Genomic DNA, 27,090 nt, shown 5'->3' on the forward strand with positions numbered 1-27,090 from the left:
AAATAAATGACATACAGTCTTACAATAAACTTGGAGTCTTCCAATAGCAGCAGACTTGGAAGCATTAAAAGAATGCTAGATTTGGCTTTTATTTGCTTCAGTGGCACTTCAAATCTCTTTGGCTATTGTAGAAGGTTTTCAGGTCATCACAAACCAAAGTGAAAAGGGAATATTGTGGGCAGTAACTGTATGAAATACCTTATTTATTTCAACTGACTCCTGCCACAGTTGATTGAAGGACTAAAGTCTCCTTATGCCTAAGAGCTGTGGGCTTCTAGACCCAAGCTTACTGTGCTGATTAAATAAACTCTAGGCAGAAGATTGAACAGTATATACCTCTGGCAGAGTCAAAGAATTCACGTTGAGCAAGATAAATTTTTTACTCTCAACTCTGAGCTATTCAGGGCAGGAACTTAATTTCCTCACCCTTGAGCACAGTTTTCTCCATTTTGTATTATGGAGCAGTTATGACTGCGGAAAAACCATACAGAGACTATTTGTTAACTTCTAAACTTGTTTGACCTCACTACAGTCACCTCTTTAATACCTGCATTTACCCAGACTACCAATCTATCTTCTTTCTTACATCTACTGTGTCTACCTTCAAAGTCTGAGGCAAGGGTCTTCCCTGGTGGCACAGTGGTTAAGAATCCACCTGCCAATGCAGAGGACAAGGGTTCGATCCCCGGTCCGGAAATATCCCACATGCCGTGGAGCAACTAAGCCTGTGTGCCACAACTACTGAGCCTATGCTCTAGAGCCCATGAGCCACAACTACTGAGGCCACGTGCCACAACTACTGAAGCCCGCGCGCCTAGAGCCTGTGCTCTGCAACGAGAAGCCACCGCAATGAGCTGCCCGTGCACCGCCAAGAAGAGTAGCCCCCGCTCTCCGCAACTAGAGAAAGCCCCCCACGCAGCAACATAGACCCAAGGCAGCCATAAATAAATAAATAAATAAATACAAAGTCTGATACAAGTAGATGAAACCACAACAGTAAAATATCTGTGACTACTACCTTAGCGTTTATGAAAAATACATTAAGGAGATGAAGTTAACATTTTAACATGTCCAAAATAGGAAAGCTAAATATTATAACTAAAAACATCAATTGTAGAAATAGTAAATAGAGAATCTGCATCTTCACAGCAAAATGATCACTCAGCTGGAAGCAAATGATTTAACCATAGTTCAGTACAGCTTACCACAAAATGAAAATTTTTTATTTCCACAAATAGTGAAGACTGAAATATTTTAGTGGTATCTTCTGCCTGTATTTAATTTGATGTCGCTTCTGTTAAGAGTTTGTTGTTCTGTTTTGGATTCTATTTCCAAATTAAAACATTTAAAAATAATCTATTACAAAGCGTTAGCTTTTTCAGTCTTATATAAAATTACTAAATAAGGGTGTTAAAGTGTTAACTGTGTGCACCTCTGAGATCTATGAAAGGAAATATTCTAATCTCGCAGAAACATCATTTGCCTTTTATAAATCGATGTTGCCATGGTAAATGTTTTCATTTAATACTGGATTAGCTGAGGTGGGAGGATGACACGGTGTATAGCGGCAATGTACTCCCTATATTTATATACTTTCCTCTTCAAAAATGCTCTAAGGTTTGTTGGATGGGGTGACTTCTGCATGCTAAGACAGAGCCATGCCTTTAGTGTGTACATCAGATTTGTCCCTTTATACAAGATTGAGTAGATTACATTATCTGTGAAAGGCAATCGGTGCCTGGAAAGAGTGTGTTCTGCACTTTTGCTTAAAGAATGCAACATTCATGTGGAGTGGCTCCAAATGCTCCTCTTAAATAGGGTTATTGAAATATTAATTCAGACTACATAAATCCAGAAATAAGTGAAACAAAGAGGATTTTTCTGGTGGCTAATAAGTGCAAAGAGAATCACTTTTGTTGCCAGTGTGGAAGGATATGCATGGTTGCCTTCCACAAATACCTTCAGACCGACTATAATAGACGAATGACCCCCCTACAAATCTGGCTTTATTTGTTTCTAAATGTGTACAAAATTTCCTAAATTCTTTCATTAACCAGGCTCTCCTAATAGCACTGTTGCAAAGCAGAGGAATAGGAATTAAAAATTTATCAATTAGAGGCATTGTGTGGAAAACCCCTCTAGAGATTTCTAGAACATTAGGGGTTTCTATTAGGAAGGTAGAAGATCCTTTTTGTTGGTATTCTTTTTGTTAGTGATCTTGTTTCTTTCTTTGTTAATTTTTAACAATTATAAAATAATAGATAATTTTTTTTTAATGATAAAACAACTTGGATATATACTAAAAGTCTGTTGTCATCCTCCTTCATTGCTGCCTCTCCAAAGGAACCAGCATTTACAGCTTAAAGTGCCTCTTTCCAACTTCTTCCATGTTTGTACAAAAATGTATATCCAAACAGACACACATATATAGAAATTTTGTTATTATTTATTTTTATTAAGATGGGGTCACACTCTGCACATGACTGCAGTTTGCTTCTCTCACTTAATACACAATACTTCTAAGGCAAGGTACACAGACCTATCTTAGTTTTTCACTCATTGCATAATATTTTATAGAATGATCTCCCATAATTTTAAAGAAATGAATATTTTTACTTTAAAAGATAATTCCAGATAACTTGATTAAAAAGCTTGTGGCAATGTAGCCTCCAACAACAATGTATGAGCCTGCCCATGTCTTTTCATCCTTAAAAGCTCTATTATAGCTCTTTTTAATTTTTTTTGCCGTGTTAATGGCCTAAAAAAATATATCTTTTTTCCTTATTTTTAATTTTTATGATTATTAACAGGGTTGAACATTTTTCCATTCTGTTAATTTAACATTAATATCCTTCATTTGCATTTATTTTTTTTTTTTTTGGTGGTATGCGGGCCTCTCACTGCTGTGGCCTCTCCCGTCACAGAGCACACGCTCCGGACACGCAGGCTCAGCAGCCATGGCTCACGGGCCCAGCCGCTCCGCAGCATGCGGGATCCTCCCGGACCGGGGCACAAACTCGCGTCCCCTGCATCGGCAGGCGGACTCTCAACCACTGCGCCACCAGAGAAGCCCCCTTCATTTGCTTTTCTTTTAGGTTGCTTGTCTTCTTAGTAGTCTGTGCGACCTCTTTTTATATTTGGCATATTAGCCTTTTTTCTGTCATATATGTTTTTTTACTCATTCTCAGTCTACTCTTAGTTAAACAACTCTTATCTTTAAAAGTTTGTGTGTGTGTATGTGTGTGTGTGTATGTAATCCTTTTACCTTTCTAGTTTCTTCTATAGTTAGTGGCCTGTTCAGTTTTTTAAAGACCTTTTTAGGTCAATTTGGATAGCTAATTATTTTCTAGAAAATCACCATTTCCTCAAGATTATTAAAGTTACCAACAGATGGGACTTCCCTGGTGGCGCAGTGGTTAAGAATCCACCTGCCAATGCAGGGGACACAGGTTCGATCACTGGTCCGGGAAGATTCCACATGCCGCATAGCAACTAAGCCCATGAGCCACAACTACTGAAGCCTGCACACCTAGAGCCCGGGCTACACAACAAGAGAACCACCGCAATGAGATGCCCATGCCCCGCAATGAAGAGTAGCCCCTGCTCACTGCAACTAGAGAAAGCCCACACACAGCAACAAAGACCCAATGCAGCCAAAAATGAATAAATAAATAAATTTATTTAAAAAAAAATTTACCAACAGAGGTGCACATAATAGTATCTAAAATGTTTTCTTTACACTTTCTAATAATAATGGATAATTTTTTCACTTTTTAATCTTTAGTTAGGCTTGCCATGAGCTTATCCATTTTAATGGATATTCAAAGAAATGATTTATTTCGTTTATATTATTATTTGACCGATTTTATAAATTTCAGCTTTTATCTTTATTAATTCTTCCTTTTCACTGATTTGATTGCTATCTTCCTCATTTTTTTTTTTTTTGCAGTACGTGGGCCTCTCACTGTTGTGGCCTCTCCCGTTGCGGAGCACAGGCTCCGGACACGCAGGCTCAGCGGCCATGGCTCACGGGCCCAGCCGTTCTGCAGCATGTGGTATCTTCCCGGACCGGGGCACGAACCTGTGTCCCCTGCATCGGCAGGCAGACTCTCAACCGCTGCGCCACCAGGGAAGCCCTATCTTCCTCATTTTTAAGTTGAATTATCTATATAATTTTACTTTCATTCTACTTTTTCATTATACAAGAATTTAAGGCTATCAGTTTTTCTCTGAGTACTGCTTTAGCTGGGTCTCATGGGTTTTGTTATAAAGTATTTGCCTTGCCGTTACTCTCTAGATAATTTATAATTTCAGTTTTTATTTTTCTCCTTGTTTCATGGGTTGTATAGAAGAATGGTCCTTAATTTCTAAGTAGAAAGTTTTCCATGGCATCTCTTAATAGTCTATTTCTAGTTTTATTGGATTATCATCAGAGGGTAAGAGCTATAAAACTCTAATTATTGTAGTAAACTGAAGTTTCTTAATGTCTAGCTAAGTGATTTTTAAAAAATATTTTATATACATTCAAAAATGTATATTCTCTTTCTAAAATGTAAAATTTTATGTCTACATATATATTAAATTACATTTACTGTATGTTAAAAATATTAAATTATTCTGTTGACTGAAATATTCAAGTTCTTTACACATTTCCGTTTTGGAGTCTATTTGATATACCAAATATCCCTCTATAATTGTATTATAACCAACTTCACCCTAAATTTTTGTTTTACATGTTTCACAGTGATGGTTTTGGTGCCTAAAGGTATATAACTGTTCTCTTAGTAAACTGTACCTACTAGATTCTTTTAAAGACAAAATGATAAAAGTTGAGGTTCTGATTATGTCATCTGTTTACAGCACTATTTCTAGAATGGTGCCCTTTATAGGGATTCTATATTGCTTCTATTTTATGTTGTTTTTTTGGCTGCGAGGCATGTGGGATCTCAGCTCCCGACCACGGATCAAACCCACACCCCCTGCTTTGGAAGGCAAAGTCTTAACCATTGGACCACCAGGGAAGCCCCTTTATAGGGATTCGAAATGTTCGTTTCCAAATCTCTCTCTCTATCCATGAACTACATTCTTCAAATCCTACTGCCTCCACAAAGATTTTCCTAATGAAGAAAGAGAGAAATGCAGAGTCTAATCTGCTTGTATAATGTGCTTTAGAAAATTATGATTGTGGTCCTGACCGAAGTATTGTTGCAATCACCCTCTTCACGCTCAACCTGATCCTTTCTAATTCTTTATTTCAACTATTCTAAGGTATTTATAATACCTTGGTGCCTTGCATTAGTTACTTGATAACATGCCTTAACTCAACCATTGTAATGTACTTTAGGGCAAAAATAATAATAACTAATTATTTCCTGAGTGGTATTGGGCTTTACACATATTAACTCCCTTAACTACAATCCTATCAGGTAAGAACTATTATTATCCCCATTTTACAGATGAGGAAACTGAAGCTCATTAAGGGTTAAATATCTTGCCTAAGATCTTGCAGCCAGCAAGTTGCAGAACTAGAGTTCTGATTTGTCTTTTCCCCATAATGACTTATAACAGGAATAAGGGATGAGAGACAAAGGAGTAGAAAAAGATTGCAGGAAAAATGAAGAACTTTGGAGGTCGCTATAAAGTCTTTGGTTTTAAACGTGAGGGGTATGAAAAGTTCTTAAAGGGTATTCGTAGAAGGGTGATGTGATCTGATTTCTGTTTTAACAGGATCCCTGTGGCTGCAGTATAGAGCACAGACTCTAGGGATATAAGAGTGCAAGGCGGATCAGTTGGGAGAGCTATTGTAATAATCCAGAAAAGATGATGGTGCATGGGCCAGAGTGGGAAAGATGGGTGTGGTGACAAAGGGCTGGATTCTGGATATATTTGGAAGGTAGAACCAATAAGATTTTCTGGCATATCGTTTATGGGGTGTGAGAAAGAAGAGCCAAGAAAGACGCCAGTCTATTTGGTCCAGAGAAACTATAACACAGGAATTGTCATTTACCGAGATGGAGAAGTATGAAATACAATATTTCAAATGAGAACTCTTGGGGGCTTCCCTGGTGGTGCAGTGGTTGGGAGTCCGCCTGCCGATGCAGGGGACACGGGTTCGTGCCCTAGTCCGGGAGGATCCCACATGCCGCAGAGCAAATGGGCCTGTGAGCCATGGCCGCTGAGCCTGCGCGTCCGGAGCCTGTGCTCCACAACGGGAGAGGCCACAACAGTGAGAGGCCAGCGTACCGCAAAAAAAAAAAAAGTTATTGAACAATTTAGGATGGAGCCAGTAATTTATATTTTGTCTTTTTAACTAAAGGAAGCTTTTATTTTACAATATATGTGTAATAAAAAAAAATGTCTATAATAGTAAGATTTTCTGGGAAACACATAGGCCATTAATAGATTGGCAGCACAGAATTATGAAATAAGCATGCATCTCAGATTCAAATAAATCTGTATTTAAATCCTTGTTCTTCAATTTACTGGCTATTTGGCTATGGATTTATAGCTTATTTAATCTCCCTTAGTTTCAATTTCTCATACAAAAAAATTGGAATGATAGTACCTTGAACACAAAGTTTTTATGAGAATTAATGAGCCAGTGCTTATAAAGTGCCTAATACAGTAGCATGACATAATGAGCACTGCATAAATGTTTTCTCCTTTAAAAAATTTACCAGAAAAAAAGAAAACAAAAAGGACTCTAAATCTTATTGAGAAAACAGGTGATCATAAGGGGGTCTCTTACACTGTAGTTACTTTTTCTAATATCCTCTTTAGGTATCATGTTAATTCAAAAATATCAAACATTAATTGAAAATAAAAGTCTCCTTTTTATTTCTCATTTTTAATAAAGAAAGGAAAAAATGGTCAATGTATATTTGCAGCTCTGAACTCAGATATATGACACGTTTAGATTATTCTCACAGTGGCAAACATTGTTAATAGTTCAACCATATGTTCCCTAAGTGGACATTAAATAGGTTTTAGTAAAAATAAAGGTGAAGCATCATAATTTAAACTTAACAATTAGCAATGAGCTACATGAAACTTTAATTTGCCATTTACAAGATCCATTTAACATTTTTGTATTCTATTTATTTGTCTAGTTGAGCCTTGCTGTTAAAACAAGGGGTGAATTATACAAATAAATACAACTTAAGAATTTGACATGTAGCATCCTAAATGATACCAATCCTGAACATTCAAAAGAGAAAGTGGAAAAAACAATTTAATGTGACGCAGCTAAGTAAACAAAAAAGGGCCTGGTAACCGTCCTTTCTAATAATCACAAAATTCTCTTTGCTATTAGCTTCTCCATTGGTAAAACAGATAATATTACGTCCTCAGTTTGGGGAGGGGAAAGGGTATAGCATTTTAATCTCCTTTGTTGCTCTTTTTCCAAATCTTGGAATTTTATACACTTTGCCTAAGTCTTCCTAAATAAAAAGCAAATACTAGTCCAGAATTTGGATATTTCTTGATTTCCCTTCTTCAATAACAAGATCACCATCCTCCTTCTATTTTTTCAGAAAGGGAGAAAAAAATAAGAACAGAGGAAAAAGAAACACTAAAAGCCATAAGTCATGTTCATTTTAAGACAACGACTTAATGGAACCAGTTTTCACTCATAGTCTATTTTTTCCTGCAACAGAAACGCACTGGTACAGGACTTGCTACTGGAGCCACCACTTCTGTCTTTCACACTCTTGGCCTCACAATTCTTAATATTTTCCAGACAGCTTCTCACAGTCAAATCCCATTAGCCATGTTTGTTCAAGTGTACAGATTGAATCAGAAGAGGTGTAGGGGCAGACAGGCTAGAGGACTAGAGAAGGTAAGAAGGAACTGATTGCTAATCACACAGAGGTGGTCAGGGAATCCATGGGGGGTTGCAAGTTCAAGCTCTGGAGTCAGGTGGGGATAGCCCCCGGCATTTCCCAGCAATCACCCAACTGCTTTAGGAAGAGCTTGGATCCATTCTCTACAATGAGTATAACAGATAACCTACGGCTGATGCCCAGAAGGCTGAGGTTAATTTTCTCCTTTTGTGCAATGAGGCTTAAGCGGAAAGTCAAGCTGGCCTGTGAGGAGAAATGGAGAAATGGAAGTGCGGGGTGTCTCCCTTTAATTTTTGTGTCCAAAAGAAAAAAGAGTTTTTATTTTTTAAAAATGCAAATATTATTACATACTAATAACTAGAGCGGAGACAAGTAAATTGCAAACCCCGAAGAACTGAAAATTATTCCAGTAAAGCCTCACTTTTCTGGGCTCCTTTTTAATTTTGTCCTGAATTTTAAACACTAATTAGGGACACTTTTTTTTTTCCCCATAATGATTGAATTAAAAATATATAGATTTGGGACTTCCCTGGTGGCACAGTGGTTGGGAGTCTGCCTGCCAGTGCAGGGGACAAGGGTTCAATCCTTGGTCCGGGAAGATCCCACATGCTGCAGAGCAACTAAGCCCGTGCGCCACAACTACTGAGCTTGTGCTCTATAGAGCCCGCGAGCCACAACTGCTGAGCCTGCGTGCCGCAACTGCTGAGGCCCGCGTGCCTGGAGCCCGTGCTCCACAACAGAAGAGGCCACCGCAGTGAGAAGCCCACACACCGCAGCAAAGAGTAGACCCCGCTTGCCACAACTACAGAAAGCCCATGTGCAGCAACGAAGACACAACGCAACCAAAAATAAATAGAATTGATTCTTAAAAAAATATATATCTATATCTATCTATATATATTTAACATGTTACAATATCCCCCAAATCAGCCATAAGGCAAACTTCTGTATAACTAAGTGACTTTACATGAAAAGGTTTAATCAGCATTCTGAACATAAAATGAAAGCACCACCACAATTCTGCATTTACCTTGTGTATTACCTCTTTGATAAGCATATATCCTGAGGAAATGGTGTTTATAAGTGATGCTATGATAATAGCTTGATGTTTTAAAACTGATTTCTTAAACTAGTGCAGTAAGAAAAGACTGTGAAAGCTGGGTTCTCATTATGTGGTTGTACATGCCTTGTGGAGGTAAGCAGACTTTCTTCTCCCTTCTTGTGTTAGAAAATGAAAAAGTTAAAATATATTAGTAAACATTTTCTAATGGTTCTTCATTGGGGAGAAAAAAGCAAAGGGAAACATCGAGGGAAGATCTTGAGAAAATTTTGTAGGGAGTATTTTGTTCATTCTGGTTTTATTTCAACAACTACATTCTTTCACCATTATTTTAAAATAAGTGATAACTTAAGGCTCTAATTTCAAGTTTTTCAACTTGTTGCTCTGGGTTGTCTGATCTTTAAACTCAGAATTGTTCTATTTTCTTTCATTCCTGGTGATAGATATTTGTGCTTAGGAACACAGAGGAAGACCACTTTCTGATTTTAAAGAATGATCTGTGACTCTTCAAAAGATAAAGAATGAGACCATAATTTGCAAGAGGTTCAGAAAGGAAACAGTGTATTCCTTCATAGTTCTCAAATCACTCCCAAAATAAGGGAAGAAAATGGCAGCCTAACACATCCTAATGGAAAGAAATTCAGTTATTACATGGTTTCAAGTTATTAGGTTCAAGAGAAAATATTTAATTTTTGTAAAATTATATTTTTTACAAATTAGTTTACATTTGTGAATCCTTAAACCAAGACTGCAGAGGACCTATGTGGCACAAATAACAATTAAATAAAATGCTATGTAAACACAGGATTTGAAAGGGCTTGAACTAGATAAGAGTAATTTTTTAATAAGGTCAATGTACAAAGTTCTCAGCAAAGTGAGGAAATCTAGGCTGATTTCAAATAAATATAGAAAAAAATTAAGGTTTCATACTTATGAAATTCCTTTTGATAACTTCTTTTCTAGGCATAAAAGTGTTCATTCTCTCATCATAAGGGCTATTTTTAATGGAAATTACTTAAGAATAAGCACACTGAAAGATTTACTTCTTTGCTTACTTTCCCCAGGTTTCTTTTACCCCAGTTCATACTTCCTATTTTTCTTCATTGGCCACCTTTCCGCTCCTTATTATGATGTCTTACCTTCTCCATGAAGTAATTACTGGAAGTAAAGGGCTGGCAGTTTCCTTCTCATCTTAAGGTTCTTTCACATTTCCCTCAACACACAAAATAACAATGAATTCATATTTTGTAAGAACTTAGCCCATACAGGGCAACTGAACAATGCCACTGGTATTACCTTGCTCAGTCCTCACAAGAACCCTGGGTACGTACTATTATTTTTTATTTTTTATGTTTTATTTTTTGTGGTACATGGGCCTCTCACCGCTGTGGCCTCTCCCGTTGCGGAGCACAGGCTCCGGACGCATAGGCTCAGCGGCGTGGCTCACGGGCCCAGCCGCTCCGCGGCACGCGGGATCCTCCCGGACCGGGGCACGAACCCGCGTCCCCTGCATCGGCAGGCGGACTCTCAACCACTGCGCCACCAGGGAAGCCCGGTACGTACTATTATTATTCTGTCTACAGATAAAGGAGCAGGACCAGCTAGTTAAGAAAATTCCTGAGTTGACACTACAAGAGCTGGGACAAAAATGCTGTCAGCCTGGTTCCAAAACCTACATTCTAGCCCACTAGATTTGGCTGATACTGAGACAATATACTTTATGTCAACTCACTGTAATTATGTGTTATTTATTTTATTTTATAATCAACCCCCCATGGGATAGTTAACACATCAAATTGATGATAGCACCTTACAATGACCATGAGCTGGCAGCTTATCAAATTATTTTGTTGAGATGACAGCTGGTGACAGCAAAAACCCACAGGGGCCCTTGGTTAGAAAGAAAATCAAATGAGGAAGAAAAAGTGTTAAAAGAAAGAGTCTCAAAATATCACCACTTCAAGGCTCTGGATTTGAAGCCAGTGCCATCAGACACCAGATTCTACTTACTTTGCCTCTATTCTAGGCTACTTAAAAGCTGCTTACTCTTCTCCCTAATCTTCCCAAAACCTGAAAAACACTGATTAACAAGAAATTTATTAAAGAGGATGGAAATTATTTTTTGAAATTTCAAGTCAGAAGACAAAGAGTGAGCTCACTTTGAATATAAAATTGACATTGCAATAGATAATAAACTACTTTCCCTAGACTCTCCGAAGCTGGTTTAATGGGAGCAATTTTTTAAAAGGCTGCTTTGAAGTCTATGGTATGGCTAAATGGACTGCGTCTCAGAGGTCTGACATGATTAGATATTCTTTGGTAAGACACCAATCTAGATCTGTATTCCATCAACAAAATTAGTTAGTTGTACTATCTGAATTATAGCTAAGGTTCTTTCCACCTCTACTCTACATCTGCTTGTTTCGCTATCCAAGCCTACCTAACAAACTCAAGTTCCCCAAGGAAAACACTTAAATCAGATTCACTGATGCATCATTCGTTATTGCCAAAACTTAATTTACTTTATGAAAAAAAAATCTGTTGAGTGAATATATCTCTTTAACCAACTTGGTCTGCCTCAATTAACAACTCAAGTTCTGGGTCCTCAGTTCCTTCTTTCCTTAACCTTTGTTGCTCTTCTTGATCTTCTGCCATCAAAAAAAATACATTTTAACTTCTCAAGGCCCTTCCTTATTTCTATGCTTTCCTTATATGATATTTTCTTATATGATTTTTTAAATGTTCTGGTCTTCATATTATAGTTATTCTTGATTTCTTTTTCCTTTTTTTTTTTTTTGTTGTTGTTCTTTATCAGTTTCTCCATGTTTTTTGGCCAACTGTTCTTATTCCCTTCCATCGTTTATTTTTGTCCTCTAATAGTTGTTCTTTCTTTCTTTCCTTGCCTTCTTAGCTCCTTTTCTCTTAAGGATCTGTATTAAACTTAGTTTCATCTGCATTTTAAGAAAAGAATACTTTCTCCACCAAAAGTATTCACACTATCACAGTTCTGGATCTTCCTCACTAAGAACACAGAGTTTAGGAGGAAAGGGTTTCTGGGGTTTCTGTATCCATCTCTTCCTGGGTACACTCAACAGGAGTATAATTACCACTTCTCATGAAGGTTTATTAGGTATATGACCTATATGTCAGCCGGATCAAGTCAGTAAATACTCGTGGCATGTGGTCAATAGAAAGTGGAAGAAACATTCAACAACCAGTTCTGAGCTGACCAGACAGAACAAGGGAATCTCTTACCCAGTTAGGCAGCTTCAGTTACAAGTCAGAGAAAACCCAACTTAGTCTGGTTGAAACAAGAAAGGCTAACATAAAGGAAAACTGCCTAAGTAGCAATGTCAGCAAGAACCTCTGTTCTTTCAGTCTTTGCATTGCTGTCTATGGTATTAGTTTTGTTCTAGACATGGCTCCTCTCGTGAACTCAGCAGACCCTAGGACTACATGCCCTTTGCTCACATGCAACAAAAACATGCATTCCCAGCAAAAGATCTGATCGGACTGGTCTAGGTCACACACCTTCTTCTCAACCAGTCACTGTGGAAGGAGAAGTGGAATGCAGTGATTTCCTAATCCTACTCTATGTACTCCACCTCTGGATCCTGGGTAGACAGCTCCAGGAACCACACGGTTCCAGAGAAGCAGCAACGAGGAACTGTATTCTGGGAAGGCAACCAGCAAATGTCCACTGCACGAGGCAAAGCTGAATGCAGCTAGTGCAAAATAACAAGCTGTAATTTACTTGTTAATATATGTTCTTTTTTCCACAGAGTTATTTTGCTAATTATAAGATTACAAAAAAATGAGTTAACACATTTTACTTTATGAAAATAGAGTCCCTTTTTATTCTTTTATAATCAATTCCTTTAGGACTCTTTCTGAGAATGTTCACCCCAACACAGTTACCTATTATTATTATTAAATAATTTAAATGTTTTTACTGTAAAATAATGAGAAGAAGAAACACAATAATAACAAACTACAACAAACGATTATTTGAGAAAATAATGATATTTTTGTAGGAGAAGAGTGCTTAAAGACTAATTAGTTTGGGCTTCCCTGGTGGCGCAGTGGTTGAGAGTCTGCCTGCTAATGCAGGGGACACAGGTTCGAGCCCTGGTCTGGGAAGATCCCACGTGCCGCGGAGCGGCTAGGCCCGTGAGCCACAACCACTGAGCCTGAGCGTCTGGAGCCTGTGCTCCACAACGGGAGAGGCCGCGATAGTGAGAGGCCCGCGCACCGCGATGAAGAGTGGCTCCCACTTGCCACAACTAGAGAAAGCCCTCTCACAGAAATGAAGACCCAACACAGCCAAAAATAAAAAAAAAAAGACTAATTAGTGAATTTTTTTAAAAATATTTATTTATTTGGTTGTGCCGGGTCTTAGTTGCAACAGGCGGGCTCCTTAGTTGTGGCATGCAAACTCTTAGTTGTGCATGCATGTGGGATCTAGTTCCCTGACCAGGGATCAAACCCAGGCCCCCTGCACCACCAGGGAAGTCCCATGAATATTTTTAGAAAGTAATATAATGCCACTTTAAACAAATATACAGGAAAAATCACTTTTAAAAGTGAGAAGAGAAAGAAGAATCACATTTCGTAAGTGAGCAACTATCACTGTTCTCTCTTATTCCCAATCTCATTATATCTCTTTTTACTAAGTACTAAATAAAGACCTTATAAAATTAAAGGCCAGGACACTAATAACTAAACACACAGAAAAGTAATTTGCCTGGTCATTTGTGGATGGGCAGGGGTGAGGAGGTGAGGGCCAATTTGACAACAGTAGTTATTTATAGATACTTAGACCATACACGGGTATTGTATTCAAATAAATGCATGCCAATCCTTAGTCCTTCAAAAAGACCACGTGTATTTTCTTAGAGCTTCCGAATGTCAATTTCAAAAGAATTCTCCCCAATACGTAGAATACCTTTATTTTCTCAGTACTTTAAAATAGAAGAAAGAAAAGAAAAATAGAATGTTATCTGCAACAATGAGTCATCAGTCACTGCAGCTCTACAACACCCAGGTCTTCCCCTGTCTCTGCAGTCCTTCAAAAGAGGAAGACTATCTTTTAATGACGCACATAAATCCCTGCACTGCCTGGCTGAAAAGCATAATTAATTCTGGCCTTTTTATGCTTAATGAAACACCTTGCTCACATGACAGCGGTGGGTTTGAGCTTCTCGTGTATACCTAAAATAGGGAAAGCCCCAGCAACAACCCAGTTCTACTCAAAATGCTGTGTAAGTCACGGTGGTATGAATTCTGCTACTACTTCAAAATATATCTCTCATGACAAGCAAATCACTCTAAAGAAAACTCACAATCAACCACCTGCATGAACAGTTTTTTTTTAAACTTTTAAAAGTGTGGAATGTTTTATTTTTCGAATCCTTGGCAGTAAACACATGCTTTTATTTCTCAACTTGTGGCTGCGATAGAAGGGTATTTAAACAACCTAATCTCTTAGATGCAGCTGCTCAATATCATTTCCCTTTATTAGAATAATTTTTCATATTTTAATATACACTTACATGCTGCATTTCGAAGGCTATTACTCCACTGAGAATTTCAAAACAAATTTTCAAGGTTACATTTCAAAACACAAATAATATGGGTAAACTTTTTAGAAAGAAATTTAACTGAAAGATTTACCTTAAAAAATGTACTCCTCTTTATAATATTCAATTATTCTAGCCCTATTTGAGGAGTCTTGAAAGCAAATGCCTACTTTTCAAACACGTTACTACTGCTGTAAATGCAGTTTCTTTGCTTTAATTATAGAATGTATACAGAACATGTGAATAATGAAATAAGAATTCCTCTCACCTGTTTGGGAGTAACCCCAGGCATGCGAATATCCAATGCAAAATCTGATGAATCAACAGGAATTACTGGTCTGGTGGTACCAAGACATTCATTAGAAAATGATCTGGTAGTTTCTTTAAACCTGAAAAAAGAAGACAATTTCAATATCCTTGAACATAATGGTATCTTATGCTCATCTGGACGTGAGAAAGGGAAAAAAAAAAAAAGGAATTCTATGACTTTAAAGATTGTTGATTTAGACCCAATGAAAAGATGTAATAACCACATAACATTCTATAATATTCTCAGAACTGCATTGTGTAGTTCAAGAGCAATATATACCCAACTTGAGAGCAAAATATAATCAAAGCAACCTAGCAGCCTACATTTAAAACTTAATTCAATAAAAATTTGTCAAATATACATTTGTTTCTAGTTAATGAAAGTACAGTATAAATAAATTATAATTATCACAGGCCTGTCAATCCTCTAATGGCAGAAATATTAACTACAAGCCAGTAAGTGATTATTTTATGAATGTCCAGTATTACTAGTCAGCAACAAAAAACCAACAGTAATGTTGCTAGGAGGTGGAGTTTTATGGGGGTGGGGGGAAGACTGTGATGTGAATTACAAATGTACAGGTGCATAAATATTTAACATAGTAATTATGAGGAGTGTGTATACAGCTCAATGTTTTCTCGTGAGCTATTACAGTCCATGATCTGCTTCTCCCCACCAGTTACCTACCTTTATATTTTATTCTTCGGGCTGTTATAAACAAGAAGGCATTCAAGTCTAAACGACTATACTGTAGTTTCTGAAATATCTCCCCAAGAGGGAGTGATTAGTATTGGAAATCACAACTTCTAAGTGGAGTTTTGAAAGCCAGTGCAGCTTGGCTACAAAACAGTGGGCTTTTTCTGCAAGGGGGACTTTTACAAGAAGTTATTGTGCTAAAATTCCAAGTGATTTCAGCAAAGTTAATCAACCATGTATATTTCTCCAACACTCCGGTTCATAAGTGATTACATTTTTCAGGAGCATGCACAGAAACCATCCAAACATTTCGCCTGTTTAAAAACAGAAACAAACACCCACCTCTTAAAGACAGAAAGTGGGCTTCTGAAACCCAAACAGCTGCTTTGAAAAACAAGGAGGAGAACTAGCAGGCTACGAAAGCCAGCCATGGCCACGCCGCTCCGGCCCCGCCGGGAGGACCCGGCAGCGCAGCGCTGGGCTGGGGCCGGCGGTCGGGCAGCGGCGCCGCCAGCAGCCGCTACTTCATGGCCGGGGAGCGGCGGGCGTCCGGCGACAGCCACACACCATCTGCCTGCGAGAGCTGCGAGGTGTCTGGATCAAGAGCCGCAGGCAGAACCCCGTGGGAAGGCGGTACTTTTGTCAGGTCCGCAAGCGGAAGCTCTCCTCCCTTCAGAGCTGCTTTCTGCCCTGGTGCTGGGGCTAGACGTGAGTGTTCCTTATCACTCGGGGATGACAGGGACTGTGAGGGATATCACACAAACCCGCGTCAGTCATCATTCAGAACCTGCAAAAATAGAAGCAGATAATGGATGACTAACACGTTACAGCATTTGTGCTCAGCAAATCCCAGCTGAGGTTCTTCAATACATTAGTAGTTTCACAAGCTTGAGCCCAAGCCTGGTGAAAATGCTGGTCTGTTGATCTCCCTCCCCCAAGATCAGCCCCCAAGATTTCAAAAACCCCCATAGCCCCTGTTTTGCCTTTTCCTCTTTCCTCCTCCCTCACACCCACTCTCTCCTTTTCTCTTCTACTTCTTTCCCCCTTTTACCTCACAACCATCCCAGGCTCCGGATTTCTTCTCCTTACTTCCTATGTCACTCCCTTCTATTATCAAAAATGCACTTAATACCTCTGCTGAATGTAAACAAAGATACTCACACAAATGATAGGCTAAGGCACAAGAAAAGGAAAAAAAGAAACTAAGGCACAGACAAAGCACTTGGATACAACAGTAATCAGAAAGAAAAAGACTTTGAGAACAAAGGCATGTTTACATATATGCATCACAGAGCTATAGATCCAAGAAGAAAGATACCCTCTGCCAAGAATGATCACCACAGAAGTAATTGCTAAAGTTCTCAGAATTGCTTTAAAACAAATCAAAAATCCATAGCTAACACAATATATGAAATGTAAGCACCTACTAAAAAATCCTGCATTTAATATACAAAGTAATAATTCCTTACTTACAAGGCATGCCTCCCAAAAGATATTCTTTCCTGAATAAGGTTTGGAGACTTACAATGCAATACAATTAGAAGCAATAAGGAGAATCTCAGCTGGCTCCCACATGAATTTTATATACAAAGGATATGATCAAAACCTTTACATTAATATAAATGACAGGCCATACGGAACTAATGCAACATCTCAACATTTTGTCAAGAGGACTCAACTAGGCTAAATTTTAAAATATTTGTGTTTAGACTTTACTCTTGTTCTGAATATATTTCAGACTATGTATCAAGTATGTACATTTTAGCAAGGTATTATTTTAAAATGTATCCTTCACAATATAAAAATACATTCAAAGGAAAAGATGTCTTAAAGTTCTATTTTAATCAGTAATTATAAACATGATTTGGTGAATCACAAATAAATCCATTGGCTAGATGAATAACAGTTAGAAGCAAAAATCAGTAAGATCATTAGAAGTGCTCTACAATAATAAGTTAGCCTCTAAATCATCCTCTGGAAATCACAAGATACTGAAGCTAATCTAAACAAAGCAAAACAAACAAAAAATCAAACAAACACTAAGCTAAAACAAACAAAAAAGCATGACCTAAACTTTAAGTCAGAGGAGTTCATGGTCATTGCTTTCTAGAAGAAACATACCTTACACCAAATATAAATAAAACAGGATTGAATATCCAACCTATCCAAGGGTGCTTGAGGCTCACCAGCAACCAAGAACCACAGTTAATTTACACAAGCAATGACATTTTCAAAAGACTGATGATATTTGTTTGAACTTTCCCTTTGGCTTGCTATGTGAGCTTTCAGAACAAAAGCCTTTAGTTTTGTCTGAATCCTGTGGGTAAAAGAAAGAACTTATGGGGGAAGAGAAACAACTGGTCTGAAGGCTATGCTATTGCTTTTGTTTACAACAAAATATAATCCTGTAAAATGACAAGGCTTAACATTCCCTGAAGTTCTTCTTTTTCTTTAAATATATATGAAGAAGGGATTATATTTTATTATTTCATGCAGAACAGGATTCAAGGACAGTCCTTCTTCTAGTTGGCAGGGAGATTTGCTATTACACAAACACTTGAAAACAAATTTAGTATTAAAATTCTCTAAAAGGAACACATCCTTAAGTACTAGTCTTTGAAAAAACTTCCACTTATCCCTCTGATTGATTTTATTACCTTTGATGTCCCTGAACCGCCCACTAAAAGAAAAGGGAACTGAAGTTGTGGGTAAAAGCAAAGTTGCTACTTGCAGCCATGAACAGAACAAAAGGTCTTACAGAAATGAAAGCTAATTATGCTTTTTGGTTCTTGATGCCTTGTAAACTAAAGACAAAATACAAATCATCATATGAAAAAAATCATGTCTAATCATTTCATTTGTTATTTTACAATGACTGATAATTGTGGAATATATGTGTGTGTGTATGTATGTGTGTGTGTGTATATATATATATATAATATTCAAATCTTAGTATTCTTGTTTAGGATAAAAAAATTCAACATAGATTTCCTTGAGATAATTCAAAAAACACACTTAATTTCATATTTTGTACAAAATATTATAATATATTTTGGAATTTTATAAAATGAATAAAAGTAAAAGAGAATGTAGTCTATTAAGGGAGATCCTCATCTTCTCACAAGTAATATAAGGTAAGTTTAGAATGTACTATTCCCGTGAGAGTACTATAAAAGGGACTCAGGGAATTTTGAGGAAGGAAAGATCATTTCAATCTTCAAGAGGAGGGTAAGAAAAAAGAGAAAGGTAACGCAGTCTTCACTGGAAGAGGTGGTTCTGAGCAAGAGCCTGAGTGTGGTTGGGTTTCCGCTGTGAGAGACGGAGAGTGTGTATTCCAAGTGCAGGGCACAGGAGCCCAAATGGGGAGCAGAGGATGTTTGAAAAACGAGTAATAAGGGTTCTGCCTCCTAGACTCAAGCTGCAGACCCAGATTTACTATTTTATTTGTAATACAAAGCAAATATTCTGTTTACACATTATAAATAAATTCTTAGTAAGAATGATGTATAGTTTATACCTGTACAAATATTAATTCCAGGAGCCTAGTAAGGAGGACCATAAAACTCATTTGGCTTTTACAAAGTAAGCAGTCCATTCTTTTCCATTTTTATTTGAAAAAAGAAAAAAACCCAAAAAGGTAGTTTAAATTTGTAATTGATCGAAGAATCAAATAAATATATTGGCCATTCACTTACTGATTCATTTATCAACAAGAAAGAACCATTATAACATTGAGGCTGACAGCTTGTAAACTGAAGAAAAACTTCCTGGACTCCTGGCTCCACCGCTGACTAGCCCTGTGAAACTGGGCAAGTACTTAGTGTCTCTTTGCCTCAACTTCCTCATCTGCAAAATGGAAATAATCCTACCACCTATCTCATAGGCTTGTTAGAAGGAATAAATGAATTCATATCCTTAGAACAACACCAGACACATAATAAATGTTTGCTATTACTGTTGCTGCAACAAATATTTACTGAATGCCTAGGACTATCTTAATGTTGGGAATGGTGATAATCAAGACAGATAAAGTTTCCACTCATAGAGATTACTTTCTAGTGGGGGAAAAAATAAATGAAAATAATGACCAAATTATTGATTTCATTTTCTTTCAAGGAGATTTTATGTGGCTTCCTACAATGACTTATGATTAAACTGATTAAAGGATGCATATCCATTCACTTAGAAATTCAACTCTAGGAATTTATTCTTGGGCAAAAATAGAACAAGGGCACAACCATGTTTATGAGGATATTCACTAACATTGTTTATAATAACAGATAAATGGATGTTTATAATAGCAAGGAACTGGAATCAATTTAAATGCCATCAATAAGAGACTGGTAAAATTTGGGGGGTGGTACCATACATCCCTTAAAAAAGGACAGGTGGGGCTTCCCTGGTGGCACAGTGGTTGAAGAGTCCGCCTGCTGATGCAGGGGACACAGGTTCGTGCCCCGGTCCGGGAAGATCCCACATGCCGCGGAGCGGCTGGGCCCGTGAGCCATGGCCGCTGAGCCTGCGCGTCCGGAGCCTGTGCTCCGCAACGGGAGAGGCCACAACAGAGAGAGGCCCGCGTACCGCAAAAAAAAAAAAAAAAAGGACAGGACAGGTGGATCTATTTTTATAGGCGAGGTCATATTCCATGACACATTGTTTTCTTTTTACATAATTTTAAAAAATGTTTAAACAATCTCAAACTTGTAGAAATGTTGCAAGTACAGTACAAAAAACTTTTTTTTCTTTAACCATTTGAGAGTAACCAATTGCTGACCTGATGTCTCATCACCCCTGAATTCTTTAGTGTGTAATTCCTAAAGTATATCTACTATATAACCACAAGATATTTGTTTGAACTTTCGCTTTGGCTTGCTATGTGAGCTTTCAGAACAAAAGCCTTTAGTTTTGTCTGAATCCTGTGGGTAATAAAAATATTCACATTGACACATTACTATCATCTAATCCTCAGTCTCCAAACTTTGCCAGCTGTACCAATAGTATCCCTTATGGCAAAAGAATCAAGTTCAGAATGGACAATTGCATGTAAAGTTGTCAAGTCTCTACTTAGTCTCCTTCACTCAAGGACAGTTTCTGTCTTTAAATTTTATGCCCTTGACTCTATTGAAGATTGCAAGCCAGTTATTTTGCAGAATGCCTCTCAATTAGTGTTTGTTTTCTGCTTATTAGGACTAGATTCAGGTTGTGCATCTCTGCCAGGAATATCACAGAAGTGATGCTGTGTTCTTTTCACTGCATCTATATTAGTTGCCCATAGCTGCATATCAAATTACTCCAAAACTTAATAGTTGAAAACAATAAACATTCTCTTGCATAGTTTCTGTGCCTCGGGTAAAGAAGTAGCTTAGCTGGGTGATTCTCTCATGAGATTTCAAGCAAGATGTTGGCCACAGCTGCAGTCATCTGAAGGCTTGACTGGGGCTGGAGAATTTGCTTGCATGATGGCTCACTCACAAGGCTCGCAAGTTAGTGCTGGCTGTTGGCAAAAACAACATCTCCTCACTATGTGGCCCTCTCTCTAGGGCTGCTTGAGTGTCTTTACAACATGGCAGCTGGCTTCTCCAAAAGTAAGCAATATTTTTTGGGACTAAGCATCAGAAGTCACATACCATCACTTCTATAATATGCTATCCATTACACAAGTTGGCCAAACTCAGCATGAATGCTAGGAGATGAGAAGCTGGCTACCACAGCATCTTATTAGGTGGCTTGCAATTTTGATTTGTCCCACTACTGATGATGTTAACTTTGATCATTTAATTAAGGTGACATCTTCCAGGCTTTTCCACAGTAAAGTTACCATTTTTCCCTTTTTAATTAATATTTTGTGGTGGAGAGGTTATTTATTGACTTATAAATATTCCATTTCTCATCAAACTTTCATTTTATTCATTTATTTATTATTTCATAATGGTTGCAAAGTTTCTTATTTTATTCAGTGGGTTTTAATCTGTTACTAACTTTATTTACTTCACTTACTTTGATGCTCAAATTATCTCAGTTGTGACTCCTTTAAGCTAGCTTTTGCGTCCTTTTGACATGTCCCATCATCCTTTGAGCACTTCCTTGCTTTCTGTGCCCCCTCTCATCTGGGCTAAAAACCCTCTACCAGGCCTTGCTTTTTGTGTTTTTCATTCCACTTGGCCTTTGCGGACACCTTACACTGGGCTGCCTACACACATGGATGCCCTCCTCACCCTGCTTGGGCCATGACATCCCATGCCAGGCCACCCGTCCTGAACGCCTACCTTGCTCTGCCCCACATAACAGCTCTAGGACTGAATTTTTCAGGAAGAGAAAAGAAAGGCATTAACTTTAAAAAATCAAATTATAGAACAGTATACACATGTATTTAAAATTCTGAAGTAATATAACTCAATTAGATTTCCAATGGTCTTCAATGGGAATAGGTTAAAAAAAAAAGGGGGGGGGGATGTTCACTGTCCATTTATATGCTTTTGCAGTCTTTTAACTTTCACAAGCTTATATTACTTTTGTAGCCAGAAGAAAACAGGGATATTTATACACATACATATTTATATTTAAAATACTAAATGTGATTCCACAGATTTCAATTTATGTGTTAATTTCTGAGTTTAGGTTGTGTTTTGAAATATAACTAACTCTCCTTCTTTTCCTTGGCAAGAACTTTACAAACTAAATTTTATGGTAGTTATAGCTGTAATGCAGAGTTCCTCAAACTCAGCACTAGCAACATTTTGAGCTGAATAATTCTCTGTTGCAGAGGACTGTCTTGTTCCTTACAAGATGTCTAACAGCATCTGTGGACTCTACCCACTAGATGCCAGTTGCACTCCCTGCAGTGTGACAACCAAAAATGTCTCCAGACATTGCCAAATATCTTCTAGAAGGTCAAATCAAAAATCGCCCTTGTTGAAAACCACTGTTGTAATATGGTTCATTAAGATAAAGCTTAATTTAAATAAAATGATATAATTACACCTGAATCATTGTAAATCAATTATACTTCAATTTTTTAGGTGATAATAATTCCTTTAAATACATATAATGAGATATAAATGGATTTTTTTGGTTTTTTTATAAATTTATTTATATTATTTATTTTTTTGGCTGTGTCAGGTCTTCGTTGCTGCATGAGGGCTTCAGTAGTTGTGGCTTGTGGGCTCTAGAGCACAGGCTCAGTAGTTGTGGTGCACAGGCTTAGCTGCTCCATGGCACGTGGGATCTTCCCAGACCAGGGCTCGAACCTGTGTCCCCTGCAGTGTCAGGCTGCACCACCAGGGAATTCTCTATAGACTGATTTTTAAAAGTGCTTGCAGGGACTTCCCTGGTGGCACAATGGTTGAGAATCCGCCTGCCAAGGCAGGGGACACGGGTTCAAGCCCTGGTCCGGGAAGATCCCACATGCCACGGAGCAACTAAGCCCGTGCGCCACAACTACTGAGCCTGCGCTCTAGAGCCTGCTCGCCACAACTACTGATCCCACGTGCCGCAACTACTGAAGCCCACGCACCTAGAGCCTGTGCTCTGCAACAAGAGAAACCACCGCAATGAGAAGCCCACGCACTGCAATGAAGAGTAGCCCCTGCTCGCCACAACTAGAGAAAGCCCACGCGCAGCAACAAAGACCCAACGCAACCAAAAAAATAAATAAAATTTAAAAAAGATTCCACATTAAAAATAAATAAATGAATAAAAAGTGCTCGCAAATATGGAACTTCTAAAGAATGGGACAAGAATATTCATAACAGCAAGTAACATTTATCGACTTATACGCCAGATGTTGACCTTATGCGTTATTATCTCACTGAATTCTTATGACTTTTAAGTACCAGTTATTATTCCCATTTTATAGATAACAGATCTAAAGCTTAGGAAAATTAACTAACTTGCTCTGGTTACACAACAGTAGAGTAGGGATTTAAATCCTGGCTTGCAGCCTCCAGAATCTATCCTCTCAACGCATATTCTTCAACATAAAACAAACTCTACATTCTTAGGGGATGTTTTCTTCAAGTTCAACAAAAAGCAAATCCTCTGAATATCATTTTATTGTGAAGTAACAACAGCCAATGTTATCGAGCAATTACTATATGCCAGGCACTGTACTAATAAGCACTATATATAGATTAGCTCATCTGAATCCTTACAGCAACTCTATGAAATTTGTACCATTATCAATCCCACTTTACTGAAGTGAAAACTGGACACACAGAGTATTGGTAACTTGCCCACAGAACACAGCCAAAATATAAACACAGGCAATCTGATGTCACAGTTAAAGCCCTCACCTGCTCAGCAATAAATGTAACCTAGTCTCTTTTTTCATTCATATATTAGGAAGCATTAACACTTCCTCTACAACCTTACAAACATAACTCATTTAGCTAACTCAGAAAGAACAAATTGAAGATCTATGACAAGGGTCTAAATCTAGTCCCCAAAGTAGACTTTGTTTGGCTTGCAAGAATTTTTCCTAACTCTTCCCTTGAATTTGAATTCTGAGTAAACATTTCAAAATGAAAAGATTTCACATAAAAAGTGTCTCTTGAAGAGTTGTAAAAAATCTGGCATCACTGGACCCATATCTCCACATGGGAACAATTAGTTCCCTCTGCTCCCTATGTATTCCCAGATCCTGAGGCCAAGGGTACTTGTTTTAACTGACACTCAACACTGAGGTGCAGTTTTATCTGTCCATTTGTTTTGTTGTCGTTTTTTACATCTGGCCAGTTTTTCTCATTAACATTACTAGCTATACCCTAAAGTCATTTGTGTTGTGACCCCAGAGGTACACCCTTTCTTTATGTAAGAAGGTAAACTTCACCCTACACATAGCATAGCGTTTGCCACAGCCAGATATACTAAGTTGCTACTTCTTTTCTTTCCTTTTCTCTTCTTTCCTTTTCTTCCTTTCTTTGTTTTTTAAGTCTCTCTTTTAGCAAGGCACACAAAATTGAATGGCATTTTCTGCACGTGGGTTTGTTTGGGATTCATCTCTTCTAACAGGTAGTCAATCTGAAGTATTCTTCCCTTGTAAATCAAAATTGGCTAGGTACCTATTAGAATATATAAGGTTAAACAACCTCAGGGGTACCATTCAGCATATGATTCTACTGCAATAAGAACTTGCCAACGGTAACAAATTTTACTTATTTATTTTTTTGGTTGCCATGATCTGTACCAGATGGCCTTTAAATATGTCCATTAGTCATCAAATTGTTCAGTCCTGTAAATATTTCTGTGGGGGAAAAAACAAGAGACATTATTCTTAATTAAGTTTCTCAACTTTGACTAATTCAAATGTTACTTCATAACACATGAATCTAAATTCAGTGCTAGCATACTTTAATGTAAGATAAAACAGATCCCTGTGTTCCAATCAGCACACATCCTTTTGTACTAAGGATGCACTGGAACTTCTCAAGAGACTAGTGCACTGCGCAGGAGAGCATTAACCGTTACTGATGATGTCAGAGAGGTAGAATGGCTCCTTTGCATGTGACTCATTTGCCTACCAGTATCTTTTTTTAAATTTATAAACGTGACAGAGAATTCAGTTTCATAAGTAGAGCACAAAACACTTCTGCAGCTATAGCTGCCTTCTCCTTTAAATATTCTTGTTGAGTTGGGGGCGCAGGCCATGAGCCTGGTCCTGCAGTCATTTAGCAAGGTGGGGATTTCTGTCCTAACTTACGGAGTAAGTTAGAGATGAGGGCCTGAACTTATAGGCTACCTCCATAATATGCCAATTCAAAAATTAATAAACTCTCTTCAGTGAAGTTTTTGAGGAACTGGTTTGAAACTAATATCCAAGACTTGACTAAATTTCAAAAGTCTGTTTGTTTGTTTTTTTAATAAAGCATGAATCACTGGCTGATTTAAGTACTGAAAGATCTTTCCATTACCTTTGTAATGCTTCCTTTGTGGGTCTGTGCATTATTATTTTCTGCTATTTTCAAGAGGAAGTTGTTATTGAATGAAGGATGGTAGGGTGCCACATTTAAGAGCAAATATTCAGTGCCAGGCACTGGGCTTGGATGGATGTGGTCAGAAGGCGGGGATCTGCCTTTCCTTCTGTCTTTCTTGCAACTAATCAACATACTTTTTAATGAGATGTCCTCTTTTGTAGGGATTTTTTTTTCCTGTTTATACTTCCACATCCTTAGGCAGAGTTATTCCCGAAGCATTTCAAGACATATTTTATTAAATGCCTCCCTATGACTTCAGAGGCAGGAGTTATTAACTACACATGAACGTGGCTCAGATCCAGAACATGCAGTTACAAAATAAATATCCTCTTCCTTGATAAGTAAAATCTACAGGAAATGTCTACATTTTCACTCCAAAATTACACTGAACTTTATCTTTTGTGTCATGTGTTGTTCACATAGAAGCATTTTCTCCCATAGCAGAATCAAATTTTCAAGTGATTCTTATGTTTTCCATTTTAAATGTTCAAATACTTACAGTAAAATGCCCATAAACATACCCCTTGCTATAATAAAATTTTGGTATCCTTGTCTTTAAGCCTCTCAGCTGTATAATTATAGTACTTAAAGTGGAATCTACAATCATATAATGTTATTGTATAATTGAAAAACTTATGGGAAATTTTCCTAAAGATCGTGAAAGAATGTTAAAACATTCTCTCATTTATATAATTCTGTTCAACTGAGTTTACAGTAACCTAGAAGGCTTCTATAAAATATACACTATACACTGCCCCCTCAATCCATCTCAACTATATAATTTGAAAGCCATTAACAAAAGAAACACAGTTGCTTAAAAACATTTTAATGTTTTTTATTTTGGGGTATACAAGCTATAATAAAATACAGCTTAATCATAACAAGACTATTTGAATTTTTAAATATGCAATTCAGCACTGAAAGAAGTACGATGTACAGAGTAGCTTATATTCAAATATTTTAACTTCTCATCTATAATAATAAGAGTTTTCTTTGATCAGTGTCCCCAAACTCCCCATGAACTATCAATTCAGAGCTTCATAATTTTCTTCTGGCTCAAAAGGATCAAAGCATTCTTATGTTTGCTAGAAGTCTTTGATACTGCTGCACAAACAGGTGGTGAATTTATTTCATAGTTATTAAACTGTTTCTTGCTGTCTTGAGCTTAGGAAGAAGTGGTTTATTTTAACAAGATGCTTACAGACTGGCTTTCCCTTCCCCAGTTTTTAATCTTCTTTACAAGGTTTCCCACAGTGATGTGCACTACACCATGGAAATGAAATAAGAGCTAAAAAAAAGATGAGGGCCATGCTCCTCTGGGTGTGAAAGAACACACTGGATGCCGTCCCTGTTGCATCACTCCAAGAAGTGAGGCCCAAGCATGCCCAGTAGATCTTGCTCAGCTTCTATCTCCATTACTGAAGTTATATGACCTAACCTTGAGTTTTATCATTAAAAAAAGTTGAATTTTTAATAACAATTATCATTGAAGAGTTAGGGGAAAAAAAAGCATTGAAACCCACAAACTTAAACACTCTTTCTAACATTAAAAGTAAGAGCAAAAATAGTAATTCTATACATGATACAAAGGATAATGAGAGATTACTACAAGCAACTATATGCCAACAAAATG

The 27,090-nt window shown here is 37.6% G+C and overlaps 1 protein-coding gene across 4 annotated transcripts in view; it reads right to left on the reverse strand.

Moving 5' to 3' along the window:
* Positions 1-27,090, reverse strand: part of PAM (peptidylglycine alpha-amidating monooxygenase) — a 284,680-nt gene that overhangs the window by 136,473 nt on the left and 121,117 nt on the right. For 3 of the 4 annotated variants that reach the window (XM_082836780.1, XM_082836779.1, XM_082836778.1), the window contains exons 3-4: positions 15,829-16,273; positions 14,749-14,869 (exon numbers count right to left, since the gene is read on the reverse strand). In XM_082836780.1, the coding sequence (XP_082692906.1) occupies positions 14,749-14,869; positions 15,829-15,917 (210 nt within the window). In that variant the 5' untranslated portion in view covers positions 15,918-16,273. Of the gene's footprint in view, positions 1-14,748; positions 14,870-15,828; positions 16,274-24,670; positions 24,728-27,090 lie in introns of all 4 variants that reach the window. The other variant, XM_082836777.1, reaches the window with a different exon arrangement.

This window comes from Leucopleurus acutus (assembly GCF_964270905.1).
Source record: "Leucopleurus acutus genome assembly, chromosome: 3".
Taxonomy (NCBI): domain Eukaryota; kingdom Metazoa; phylum Chordata; class Mammalia; order Artiodactyla; family Delphinidae; genus Leucopleurus; species Leucopleurus acutus.